The following is a 14,092-nucleotide window of genomic DNA, read 5'->3' as shown; positions in this document are numbered from 1 at the left end:
CCTTCGCTGCCACCTACAACGTGCTTTGAGAAGCTTGGACGGGAGAAGGAGATCTCAGCGCCATGTCCTCCTCCGGCCAGGAGCATCTTCTCTCCGCTGCGCTGGTCTCCGCAGGAGGCCCGACTCTGACACCACGCTGGTGGAGATACTGGACGTATTGGAGTATTGGTACTGAACCCGCGTTAAGAACATCATCGCCATCATGTAAAGCTGTGAGCACTGTACCCAAATGTGGGAACACTCATTTTTCAGCCTGATCATTAACATAAGCATTTTGTTTTACTTTTAAATTCAAGGTCTCCTGTGTTTTTACATGGTTGCATCCATGCATGAGTACACACTTCAGGACGTCATGATCATCCAAAGCCAATACAGACACATGGCAAGAACCATCAGTGTCTCATTGAATTTTAAAACACTATTGGCACATTTTTTTTGTTTTAAATACATTTTGTGATTGAGTAATACTCCCTCTTTCAGATGTGAAATGCGGCTGTTTTATCATTTATGTGCACGTTGGCCATGAATTGACAAAAAGTCTCTATTTCTCATTTTGGTTTTGCAATGTTATTTTAGGTAATGGAACCACTGAACAGGGAACAGGGTTGTCAAAATAAAAGGAAAAGTCATAAATGAATGATTTCTAGTTTTATCCTCTCCCCAATGTTCAAAAACAAGTGTTGAAGCACAAAGGTCAAGCTGCAATCCAAATAGACCTGCTCTTTCCAGACATTCCCGTCTGAGAGGCACAGCTCATAGATGCATCTATTTCCTGTGAATTTCATGCTCTCTGCTACGCACGACCAAAGTGCAACCAACATTTCCAAAGACCTAAAGCCAAAACATAAGTTCAATTGATTTGATCCACAAACCTCTAGCTGAAAAAAAATGTAAATATGGCAGAGAAGCTCATTGCAGCCATGTGTTCCAGACATGCTAGGATACGTGGTCTGCAGAATGAAAGCACTTTATCATCGTTGGGTCTGTGTTCATGCCGTGAAGTTATACAAGTGTATTTTTGCTCTCACGTCCTGAATTCAAATGATTATAGTGACTAATGTGGGCGTTGGACAGACTCCCCGGTAGCACTCAGGAAACTCCTCAGAGGGACATGTGTTAGCTTGGAATAATAAGCGGGTATAGCGGCTCCCTAAAAATGTGGAAAGGGAGTTGGAGGGACTTGAATGGCAGGCGAGTCAAAGGTCAAATGTGAAACGGCAGCTGAGAATCAGGGTTACAGTGCGAAGGTCAGGATGTCTGTGATGGTGTGACGGAGGTGAGGCTCTGAGTTACCACTCGTCACAAATTGTTCCCATGTTGAGTTTGTATGTTGATTTGATCGTTGTGCTGTGATCTATTTCAATCGCTGACGAACTTTGCCTAGTTGTAAATGATCATGAAACACATCCATGTCCTTAAGCACATTCCTGAATAATGGCTTCTTACTGAAAAGTGCTTATATGCCTATTGGAGAAATGATACGTGTTGCATGAAAAGCAGGAAAACTGGCAGGAATGTGAATAAAAGGTATTGGAAGATAAGCCCAAACTGGCTTATTCCTGACCTCGCCACAGCTGACCAATAAACGTAAATTTAAAGAAACTAATCTGATGTGAGAGAGGTGTCGGGGGGAAAGGGGGGGGGGGGGGTTCTGTGGCTATTCGGCTGTCTCCTGAGACCTTCACTCCCATTAGTTTTGTTGAGACCATTGTCACCTTCATCCTTGGCTGATGAAAGGTCGGATGAGGTTCAATTGAAACTGAGCTCTTTCAATTTGTGCACTAGCGCTAACTTTAGTGACCATAAGGCCCACAGCTCCCTCTTTCAGATTAGGTTACGTAGGATATTAAAGTTGCTGATGTGCCGTTGACCCTTTGACCCCCAAAGAACACAACATGTCAGATATCACATGCTCCTGTTTGAATTATCCACATTTTCAATAATATTCAAACAGTTTAAACATAATTTTCTTTGCGGTATCTTTGTGGCTTCTTGGGGAGCAGGGACTGCAAAAATAAGTGCGAATTAAAAAAAAGACCATCCCAGACAGACCCGAATGACCAGCAGTTGCGTGCACACACTGCCACCTAGTGGTGCAGTGAGCCCTGAACGTTCATCCCCGCAGCATCTGCTTGCTGTGAAGGGCCACCTACACGGAGATCCGTAAGTCCCGACTTAGAGCAACGGAATTTGCCACTCATCCAAACCTGCCCTGTCGGCCGACTTAATCGGCACTTTGGCTTGAAATTGTAAAAAAAAAAAAAACGATCCAGAAAGGCTGGATAACCAGCCACTCGTACAGCGGGTAATAAACATACAACCTGTGCTTTGCGGCCTGGATATGGATGTTCGTAATCTGAGCATCACATATGTGAGATAAAATCTGACTCTCAACAATTCCCCGAAGGCCTCGGCCGTTGGACAAAGTAGGACATCATCTCACCGTCAGCCATGTAACTGATGCGTGGCAGATTTAAATCTCACGCTGGTCCTCGGTGGCGACAACAGGTACAAAAACACATTTTTAAAAGGTACGAATGAAATGTGAACTACTATGGAGGCTAAACTGAGGTTGGTTTCGGGGGATTATTAGAAGATTCCCCAGTGAATTGCACATCTGGAAGAAGTAGGAGTCGACACACTAGCTTGGTTCAACCAATCCTGGGCGTGTGTCCCTGAATCAATCTGACGGGAGGAATGCTCCAAATTGCCGACCACCTCTCCCTTCCCCAACACTTTTTGCAATCACTTTGATTTTACTTGGTTTGCGGCCTGTGGACGAGGACCTAAACGCATTCATGGTGGCAGAGAGCAGCTCGCTGTGTGCGAAGCACCTCTTCAAACAGTCTTACATAATGTCAACACAATTACCCACATTAGGCTCGAGTGGCCACAAGGAAATTCAAGGGAAACAGGCCAGAGCGTTTTCTCTCCCCGATCTGAGGGCTTCTATAGAGGGGAGGGGGGTGGGGGGGGGTGGGGCAGGAAAAGACAGATTAGCGAGCAAAGTTGATTGGCCTTCAGCACCCTGTCCTCCCCCTCTCTTGATAAGAGAAGGTAGCAGATTATTTTTGTCGTGTTTTTTTTCCCGTTGCCGAGGGAAGGAGCGCTTTGCTTCAACTGGTTGATTCCTTCCACGCTGTTTCACACTTATTAAAGGTTGACTTCATAAGGACTTTGACCTGCAGGAAACTCAAAGCTGAAGCTGAGAGTTAACAGCCTTAATGGTTAATGAGACGTTACTTATTAATAAAGTACACAAAAAGGTGACTTGAACGTTTAAAGCATTGTCTACTGTGTTCAATATCTTAGTTTAGCGTGTTTGCAACGCATCAAACACAAAGTACGGCTAATGATCTGTGTAAAATCCCAATTTTACACATATGTTGGTTCTCCATGAAATTCAATTTGCGGAGTTATTACGATGTACCCTGAGGGGTAACTTTCCCAAATGGAGTATGGCAGTAGCTCCAGTGGCTGCTGAGCCAAGTCACAGATGTCGTTGTCATGTGGGCAAAAGTAAAAGGACTCATTGTCGGGTGTCTGTATCAAACTTTGTGCCAATCCATCTCAGAGATGTTTCACTGGGTAGCTCCTGGGCTGGATTGGATTTATTAGGTTTTTCCCCCAATTTGGCTGAATAACAGTTTCATTCATGTTTCACTCCTAACAAAAGGTTTAGTTTCACTCCAAGTCGTGCTGCTTCTTAGCAATAAGCTCATCCCGCAACGAGAGACTTAACCTTTTATGAATATGAAGAACATTTTCTTTTCATCTCGGTAATTCCAGCTTTATTTTTTAACACCAAAGGTTTTAATCATATTAATCCAACCTCACTAATGTAAATCTCCTAACACTCTTACTGACTTTGTGGGTGGTTAGTTTTGTCTAAGAAATGCAGATTTAGCCTTTAATGTTTATCTTTTATGACATGTCATACATGTTTATTAAAAGGCCTGGATGACTAAAATGAACACAATCTGTGCTTTTTTATTTTGTGATCTGATATATGATTAGTTTCAATTAATGAAGCACACTGCAAAGTGTAAATGTGTATTACAATAACATATTCAGTATTTATCAGCAAATGATCTGACTCTACTCTATGTTCAGGTGCTGCAGTAAAACCTGGACAAATATATTAATAATACATCTTAAATGGAAAAAAATATGTTTTGAATTAAGTATTTGCTTCTAGTTGATAGAAAAAAACCATAAATATTTTCAGAGTCTACGCTGCTGACGTTGAACTGAAATTGCATTACTCAATCAGGATAATTAAATCTGCCCCAATGTCAAGCTAAAACATCTGTATTCTAATTTGTATCAAAGCAGAATGATGCACTCTGTAATTTCTAACATATGTCTTGGAGACTCCTAAATGTCACAGAAACCCCACTTTGAAATATACAAAGGCAGGGCACAATATCACAAACACCGGCACATCCCATGGCAGTGATGGGCTCTTCAGAGAGATAGAAAAGACTTTTTCATGATTGCCGTGTTCCGTGTAGCGTGAGAGTTAGATATTGCATCCTTAAATCTGTATTCAATTACCTTGAACGACATGATTTTGCATCATTACTTAGCATTTAATCTGTTATACTTTCCCACTGCTCATGTTGGTACTTCCAACACAAAATTGCAGCAAAAATATAGATATGTTTAAACCAGACCACGATATATACTGATAAAATACTGAAAACACATTGTTGCCATGGCTCCAAATTTGATCTGTTGTATAACTTGTGCATCTTTTTTAAGTAATATTGCATAATACATTGCTGTATTCTGAACAAGAGACCAATTGTTGATCTCAACATAATAAAAAAAATCTATTTGCCGAAACGTTTTCAACGGCGGATATATTACATTTTGTGCGTATCATAATAAAGAGGCGAATGCAGTTGCGTAAGCTTGAGCACAATTTAAACTAAATGTTGATGGAACCGTACACTCCTCTGTTCCACCACACACCTGCTGGATTATTTCATATTCGTTCGACACAATGAGGACACAACAGAAGGTTGTACATATTCACCTCACAATATAATCAATTTCACTTTCCTAAATGGCAAATAGGTACCGGTATGCTCGTTTGAATGCAGGACTTTTACTTGTAGTGGAGCTTATTCACAGCGTGGTATGTTGTTGGATACCTGACGTCATCACGGCAGAGGCCTGTCTGCATTAAAGACGTTCTGCCGCTGGGGGGCGCCATGGCTCACTCGGATTTAAATTTGTTTCTTATCTTTGCCAAAATCCATCCCACAATCCCCACACGCCGGCGGTGGATTCGTTTGAACGGAACTCGTCTGAAACGCTAGCGGCGCCCAGACAGAGAGAAGAGTGCGTTTGAGTTCAACCAGCTGTTCACGGTTTTTTGGATTTATACACCCGGGGAGACCCAATGCGTCTTCACCAGTTGAACAGGTCTGTAACCCCCCCCCCCCCACCACCCCCATGTTTAGCAAAATAAACTGCGGTTCATGAAGCCATATGTTCCCGGAGTTGGAAGGCTAACTAGCCAGCTAGCTGTTAGCGCGTAGCAGCGGCCCAGCTGGTTACTTTCAACGTCTCCCGTGTACCTTTTGATAGTTGAGCTAAACGCTAACAGCTAACTTCAAGTTAAAAGCTAACTAGCAACGGACACACGCTAACTTTATGCTAATGGTCGTTTACCAAATGATTTGCTTAACTTTTCGCTTGTCCGATTTGTTAAAACCTGTTTCACCCTTAGGGAGCATGCAAGTTAACGTTTGTGACGTTTCGCAGCAGCCAACGCCTTTTGAAACTCAAATGTAGCGTTAATCTCCTGGCGAAATCATCTGCATTTGAATGGCTACTTTTAGTCTCTTTGAAGCGCACTGCTGCGTGTTGAGTCACACGCAGAAAACCTCTTCGATGTTATGCCACTAAATCACTTTGAGTCGGGCAGCTCCTGAGTTTTCCCTTCTGTTGTCCCGCAATTGTTTATCCAACAGTGTCTCCTGTTGTGGTAGCTGGTGAGCATGTCTGGCGACGGGAAGTCTTGAAGATCAACCAGAATAAATCCATATGGCTTTCTGCTATCCTGCCTGCATTATTCTCCTGGAAAGAACATGAAGCAGGTGAGGAGATGCGAGCGCCGACACCGCGTCTTATTGTCTAAATAATGATCGTTTCTTAAATCCTTGTGCCTGTGAAGTACAGTTCAGTGGTGTAGTAGAAGTAGATCTTGTAGTAGTGGCTTCATCCCCTATCCTTTCGTTTTAGGTGGATATTATAAATAAGGAAGAATTAGATAAAGAAAGGTGAGTCTCTGATCCATATCTGTTTATCACCCATTCGCTCAGAGTACCACAGATCTTCCCTCTCAGTCCCTGGATCATTAAGGCACCTTTCCTTAACCATTATCACCATGTCTGTGGATTTACATTTTGAAGGTTTCCTAAACTGTGACAGCGTAGCCTCTGGTCCATGATAACCTTGCTCTCGGCAGATTTCAAGTCCACTACGGATCACACAGCCCCGCCAAAACAAAGCGATTGTCATCTTGCAAGAGGAAGGGTGGTCCATTGGTGGAGGTGGGCTTAAAGCTGCACCGCAGAACATCCGATGTAGGCCGTGTCCGTGAACCTGGCATGGCCAACAAAGAAAATGAGCTGACGTGCACCGATGATGTACGTCGCATGCACTCCAATGATAACCGCGGGCTCCCTGTAAACTCTGCAGAGGCCTCCAAGATGGCAGGGGCCGGCTCCAAGTACAAAGACTTCACCGAGGTGAGTTCTGACGGATGCTCTGTTCAAGAAAATAATGGAACCAATCATTTTTTGGGAAGGGGAGTTCATACAATTTGCAACACTGACACAGACTGAATTCCCTCTGTGCATTGTTTGTCCTTTACATTTAGCTCTCAAAGGACCATGAAGCCATGACTCACGTCCTGTTCGGAAGGAACCTACGACTAAAAGTGGCCCAAACATTGTGGCGAAAAAATGCCAGTGAATTCGTGGCCTACCTAATAAGGTAAATCAGTGACAGCTCATACTGCCATACTCTAGTTTGTGTAAATCCCTCAATCACATTACATGCTTTATTTTCAATCGTTTGTTGGTTTTACAGAATCGAAGACACAGGGGTGCTGCTTGACTGCTTACCTGTCTTGACAAATAAGTGAGTTTCATTGGGTGTTTCACATATTCATCGTTAAATGATTCAGCCTCACCTGTAATGAATTTAACAGTTGGGACACATATTTAACAAGTTCCTCATTATAGCCGCAACGGATCATTTTAGTTGAATCCACCTTTTTCCCTAGCCCAAGATAGTGTACAAAATGTCTTGTTTTTGATTCAATGGTTTTAGCTGCAAGTAACATCCAAATCATGTTTTGGCAGATACTGTTCTTACCAAATTGAGCATGAAGTTGCTAAATCTTTAGTTCAAAGAAAATTCCAAAATGGCCTCTTTCATCTGTTCCACACTTTTTTGTATTTGCTGTTAGTTCATTTGGCTGAATTAAACAGCTGTGACTTACATTACTGGCAATCTGCTCCCTTTCTTTTTTTCGGCAGCCTTCAAACCGAAGCACCATGTTTGTCACTTGGCTGCTGCGTTGACCTCGTGCCCCTTGTGAAAGCAATTCTTGCCAGTCAATATGAAGAGTAAGTGTCTTCAAGTAAAAATAGTTTAGTGGTTTAGTCTTGATGACAATTTTGCATTAATTCAAGGTGTGACTTATGACCTGGGAGACGTTTTACAGATCTGGTTTGATTTATATGATTTAACTAACTTTTCACAGGAACATTATGGTTGGTTTACACTGGGTTCAATCCGTCATCAGGAAATGGTGGCCAGAACTTTCTAAGAATGAGAAAAGACTGCGGGACAGTTGTTCAGAAGACAGGTGGGCAGTGCATGCTTAAATACTATACATCCAATGTGCATAAGTTCATTTTCCATGGTTTTTATTATATTCTATTTACATTTGGGACCATGACGGAACAATCAAACTCGTATGCAACACGTACAAATGCTGCTAATCGGCACAGTAGAAACTAGAGATGAGATCATTTTACTTTTTACATCAGTGAAAAGATTATATGACCGTTATGAACTTTTAGCAGAAGGACTGTTCTTGGTGTGTTGGGACTACGTACACTTACTATAAGTTATGTATTGCAATGGTTTTGTTTGTGTGTTTTTGCAGGAATATTGAAGTCATGAAGCTGAGGCTGAAAGACTTGTGGAAGGAAGGGGCCCAGTTATGTGCGGTTCCAGGATCTACGGGAGAACTGGCAAAGGTGAGAGATTATGTGATGGTGGTTCTTACAGAGAAAGCCACTCGTACAAACTTTATACCAACAACTTATCGAACACTTTCTTGGGACCTGATGATACATCTGCTCTGCCATTATGTTACACGCTCAAGTTTAAAATATTCTTCGGTTTAGGATGAAACAGACAGATTTTATGACGACAAAGGGAGGACCCTGACCCTGTGGCGGCCAACTAAAAGGGCCCAAAACGCTGATAGATTTAATATGATCTTTAGCTGTAAAGGATACAAAAACATCTCACTATTTTCAGTCATTGTTCACCGAAATAACTCTAAAAAAGGCCCCCAATGCACCCCAAAAATGTACATGCTGCTTTCTGTGTACCGCCCAGTGACAAACCTTTTAGGACAATATTTACATGACAGAAATGCCACTGGTAACGTTGCCAATTCAGCTTCTATTCTATTTTCTTTCTTTCTTTTTTTACCTAATCACACAATGGGTTTTCCTTTTATTGGCTAAGCTCATCGAAAACGTTTGTAAATATTTTCAGATGAACATTGTCTGACGAGTGCTCCTTTGTTTACTTTTTTCCACTCTGTTGATTTTGGGCGTATGCAGTCAACCACTCCCATCCTCAAAAGCTCTCTATGGCCGCCATAAGCTGACTCGCATTTGTATGAGATGAATTTGTTTAGTGGTTGTGCCTCATTTGTTTCCATCTATACATCCCGCTCCCTTCTGCCATTTCATTCAACATTCAACTGTATATTTGAATTAATAAATCAACCTCTTCTTTTTTTAATACTCAGGGTATAATAAATAAACCAGTATGTTGGAATGTGTGGTTTCATTTGCAAAGACGTGTGTGTGTTTTCTCCACTTTGTGTTGCAGGCCATCGAGTCTTATCTATCGCAGCTGCACTGACGATTGTCATCGTAGCGCCCCGAAGATGTGACCACTACTGCCGGATCCTGGCTGTGTTTTGAACTGATAATGAGGCCAGAGAAATAGACTGGTTCATTCTGGGATTTCAACGCAACACTTTACTGGGACAGAACTTGAGAATTGAGACAACTCCTTCAGTTAGAGCTGGAGACTCTTGTGGAGGAGCTGAGACCGAGAGCTTTTCTCCAAACAAAATAACCACACAGCGGATGACTGCTTCACATTGAAGTGGACCTCGTGAAGGAGCGTATCTAGAGGACCTCCATGAGACCAGGTGTAATGTCGCTTTATGAAGTGCCAAGCTCTTTGTCTCTAACTGCATCACTCTTTGTCATGGAATACAAATGCACTTGTGGAAGTAATGAATGCTCGGCTGTTTTAATGTGTTTTGCGCCTGGGTTCTCTGGAATCATAAACTTGAATCTGCAACAGTCTTAAGTTATTAGAACTTGTGTTTTCACTTTGCCTCTTTATATGACATTGAACTGTATTATATAAAGTGTAAAAACAAATGATTCTTTTAATCTTTTAAATAAATTTGATAAATCATTTTATTCCTTTATTTGTTATATTGTTGTGCGTGTGTACATTTGTGTGTAATGTATACAAATGTGTCTATAAACGTGCGTGTATATACACGTGTGTGTGTGTGTATATATATATATATATAGGGTACATTAATGCTTACAAATTAACTTTAGTGTAGGTAAACATTAGTAATTCCTACTCTATTCTGATCTATTTTAAGTTCTTAGGCCATTCAAATAGGCCAAACTAGTTTTTCCAGTTTGGAAGACTGGTTGTGCTGGTGCCTTTTTATAACTTAATAAATTAATTAAATTAGTTTCCATTTTCAGTTTGGAAAAACAAGTCTTTATTGTTTCAATAACCGAAGGCCATACCATTAATGAAACAAAGGATTAGAGTAGTAAAACACAGATTGAAGCATGAGAGTAAAACATTTTTATTTACATTTCGTTATTTGGATACATTTCTGGATGTAAAATTAAGAGTTAAGGTTTGAAAACCTGTATTATAAATATAGAGATCACATCACGAAATCACACAATTTGACATTCTAAATGTATTCAAATTTGGGCTCATAATGAACATTACCTCAGGAGAAAGTATATCATCAGACTGCGACTAAATGTGATTGTCAACTTGAACAATAAAGTTTTTTTTATCAGTGTGACGTCATTCTCGGCAGCCACAGCTGATCAGCAAAGTCTTCCGCTCCTTCTCGAAACTGCTTTCGACTACAAATTGCCGGACGTTAATTTAGACCTAATATTAACTTCATAAGTACAGACAGCATGAGTTACAGGGAAAGAATACCGCTGCTGTGTGTTTTTGTGCAGGCTGCGGTCGTCGTAGCGTGGTGTTTCACTGATATTGAAACCGGGCCTGGCGCAGGGGTAACGATATCCTATCAGCCGAATGGAGATCGGTTTAAAATAGAGGGAAGGGCGATAGTTCCGGGGGTAAAAACACAAGACTGGGTCTCCACGGCAAGAATCCTCGTGGAAAGTGAAGAGTACGTGGGATTTGTGAGGTAAGACACCGCTGCTGCTATGCCCGCTAGCTTGTTGCCTGTTAGCGAGAATAGGTAGCATTAGCACGGCCAGCTAGCCTAAACGGCTGCCTGACGTGCCATTGATTGCTAGCCTCACGGCAGCTGTTGTCAGGCGTGTCCCGACTAATGTAATGTAGGTCAATTACTGGATGTAACTGCTGCCAGGTGGTGGTAACTAGCGTTAGTTACGTACCAGTATCTCCCCTTAAGTTAACGTTAGTTGTTAATTTCATTATTAGCCAGGCCTCGGTCTCATGGTTACCACCGTTAGCTGTGATCAAAACAAACCTTGGCCACAAGAGACGCGTCAGATGTTGTTGCTCTCTAGATGCACTCTGGTGCATTGAAACCACACATCTGACTGCGTATTTGTAACGTTATATGGTATGGACCTATCCAAGAAATAGGCACGAATTGACATAAGGCCTGTTAAAAGGTTGTGTGTATCTGCCATGTTGTAAATAACTGCTGACGTACATTTAATGGTTTAACGGTATAGATGTATCCCACTTGAGTTACTTGACAATTTCTAATGCGGAGCCTCGAGATAAATGCATCAGTAGCTAGTTTTTCATGTACCTCATTCTTAAACTATAATTTAAATGCATTGTCGTACAAAAGACCCACTTCACAACATGCTGCAATTCAATTTAATAGCGCCACATACCACAATGTCAAACATGTGAAAGTATCGCTTCTCCCTAAACATGCCAAAAAAAATCCCTTTCTCGTTACAGAACTGATGGAAGTTTTGCCGTGAATGACGTCCCCTCAGGATCCTACGTTGTGGAAGTTGTCACCCCAAATTATAGATTTGAGCCAGTACGTGTTGATATCACATCCAAGGGCAAAATGAGGTAAGACTATTCTGGGAAAACAAAGAGGCATACTTTAATATCTGGCATTGGTTACCGTTGCATATCTTTCAGCATACTGTTTAGAGGCATCTCTTACCCACTACCAACCATGTGTCTCTCTCAGGGCACGTCTTGTGAACTACATCAAGACTTCCGAAGTAATTCGCCAGCCATATCCTCTGCAAATCAGGGCCAATGGCCCCCACACCTACTTCATGAAGAGAGAAACCTGGGGCTGGACAGATTTTCTGATGAACCCAATGGTAAAAAAAAAAAAAAAAAGATTGTGTTGATGTAAAACTCTTCTTATACTTCCGGTTCTCTTGTTCAAACGTGTTGTCTCGGTGCCCCTGCAGGTCATGATGATGGTTCTTCCCCTGCTGATCATTGTTCTACTGCCCAAGGTGGTCAACACAAATGACCCAGAAATGAGAAAGGTAAATAATCCATTATAGCCTGTGTGTTAAGTGTTAAAAAATATTGTGCATGCATTAAATGTATTATTATGGTTAAGATGAGTTTTATTCACTGTACGGTTCTCTCTAACTAGTGAGTTCTGGCCCTGGTAATTTCACAGGAAGTAACAGTTAAACAAATGGTGGGGGTTGGCCAGAGCTTTATAGGATCAAACAATTTCATTTAAAAGAGGTTTGTTAGTTAATATGAAATAGTTTGAGAAGGAGTTCGCAAATGTGCTGTATTAAAATCTTGTTGCCTTATTCTGGCCTCAACCTAATATGTAAATGTTTCTTAATGAAGGGCAATTACATTGTTTTTTGAGTCAGTCAAACTTCATCATCTACAACTGTTTTCTCTACAGGAAATGGAGCAGTCCATGAACATGCTGAACCCAAACCCCGAGCTTCCGGACGTGTCTGAGCTTATGACCAAGCTCTTCTCCGGCTCCAAAGGCTCCAGCAAGGCAGGCAGCAGCAGCAAAGGCACCAGGCCAGCTGTGAAGAGGAGGTAGTACTGTACACGTCCCTTCAGTCAGCCTAAGGAAGCAAGAGTTTTTAAGTTTCATTTCTTTACCCCTGGGTCTACTGTACAGTTTTCTTCATCAGATGTTTGAAAAGCTCATCATGATTTCTAATATGCTATTGGAAACGTTCTTACTGCACTGATAAACATTTCCTAAACCCTGTAAAAGCTGTTATCTTTCATTTGCTTAATGCTTTCTACCTGTGGCTCTTCTACTTATCCATCTATTCTATGCTAACCCTCTGGAGTGCATTTTCCCACTGCTGCTAATTCCACTACCTTAAAAGAAAAATTCTATAAAGTGATTTTTTTTTCAATTTCAGTAATTACTGTGAATGAATAATTGAATTTTAAGACTTATAAATTCTTATTTAAAAGCCTAGATGAATAAATTGCAACGATATATAAAAATTGTGTTTTTATTTATTTTACGAGTGAACTAATGGTCTACTCAATTTTTAGTCATTGTATAGCCTACTTTAAGACCAGGATTCATTGATTGTAAGTTACAAGGTTAATGAGTGGCAGTTCAAAGGAAGAATAAGCTGTGTGGTTGCTTCAAGATCTTTAGAATGTAACTTCACATTCAATAAAGCGGATGGTAAAGTCCATAATAAAGTAATAACAATGTGTTTGTTCTCTCTACATGATAAGTTAGTCGCTGATCACTAATAAGACAAATTACATTTCACAAACAGCAGGCACATCCCATAAACGTAAGGTGCTGCTTCAACAAACCATGGAGAAGCTGGAAAAAGTATTTACACACTGTAATAAAAGCTGATTAGATTTAATATTTATCGCTTATGCTGAGCTCATAAAAACAATTCTTTATTACAAATGTTACTCACCAATGAAGACATATTTGTGTTACATGTAATCTATGCAACTCAATCTTGCTAAATGTTACGTAATATCCCTTTATGGGGTCCCAATCCTAAACGTTGGGGAACCACCGCTTTAAGCAATGATTCTGGCAATTACAACAAATCCCATAATAAGATTATCCAAAACGTTCGATTTCTCAGGCTACTGGATACCTGAAGCTATAAGTCTAAGAGTTCATTAATATATACTTCCTCTTATTTCTTTCAAACTTGATTATTTAAACAGCAGTGGATTTCAATTTTCTGAACACACTAAAATATGAGGAAGTAGTTTATTGACGATTAAAATCCACTGCAGCAGGACCGTGTATTTAGTCAAAACAAGCTGTTGTCCCCAAGTTCATTGGAATGAAGGAACAAGTCAGCCAGGGGTACAATATATCTAATAAGCTTTTTGGGGGATTGATTGGATGTAGCTTTTGGTCTCTTCACAGTCTTTGTTGAATACAAATATACATCTCAGGTCCTTAAATATTTTTACAAAATTCTTGTCATTTTGACAACGTATTTCAAATGAAACAATTTAAGATGTGCTTTGTGTGTAGACTTTCAATTTCAATTTGAGGGCGCTTCACAGA

General features: G+C 40.8%; 2 protein-coding genes across 2 annotated transcripts; both read left to right on the top strand.

The window, feature by feature from the left end:
- Nucleotides 1-5,227: 5,227 nt before the first annotated feature.
- katnbl1 (katanin p80 subunit B-like 1) lies at nucleotides 5,228-9,782 on the top strand. Its single transcript, XM_037450104.2, has 10 exons — nucleotides 5,228-5,433; nucleotides 5,985-6,110; nucleotides 6,256-6,293; nucleotides 6,482-6,764; nucleotides 6,896-7,011; nucleotides 7,108-7,158; nucleotides 7,560-7,649; nucleotides 7,787-7,891; nucleotides 8,195-8,288; nucleotides 9,160-9,782. Exons 2-10 carry the CDS (start codon nucleotides 6,102-6,104, stop codon nucleotides 9,190-9,192), a joined length of 819 nt encoding a protein of 272 aa, XP_037306001.1. The 5' UTR covers nucleotides 5,228-5,433; nucleotides 5,985-6,101; the 3' UTR covers nucleotides 9,193-9,782.
- A 609-nt stretch (nucleotides 9,783-10,391) lies between these two features.
- emc7b (ER membrane protein complex subunit 7b) lies at nucleotides 10,392-13,270 on the top strand. Its single transcript, XM_037449846.2, has 5 exons — nucleotides 10,392-10,768; nucleotides 11,527-11,646; nucleotides 11,771-11,909; nucleotides 12,003-12,083; nucleotides 12,467-13,270. The coding sequence occupies exons 1-5, from the start codon at nucleotides 10,530-10,532 to the stop codon at nucleotides 12,614-12,616; spliced, it is 729 nt and encodes a 242-aa protein (XP_037305743.1). The 5' UTR covers nucleotides 10,392-10,529; the 3' UTR covers nucleotides 12,617-13,270.
- Nucleotides 13,271-14,092: the final 822 nt, after the last annotated feature.

The sequence above is a fragment of the Pungitius pungitius genome, chromosome 20 (assembly GCF_949316345.1).
Source record: "Pungitius pungitius chromosome 20, fPunPun2.1, whole genome shotgun sequence".
Taxonomy (NCBI): Eukaryota; Metazoa; Chordata; class Actinopteri; order Perciformes; family Gasterosteidae; genus Pungitius; species Pungitius pungitius.
The sequence above is the reverse complement of the archived record's forward strand: the minus strand, read 5'-3'. Positions and strand labels throughout refer to the sequence as shown.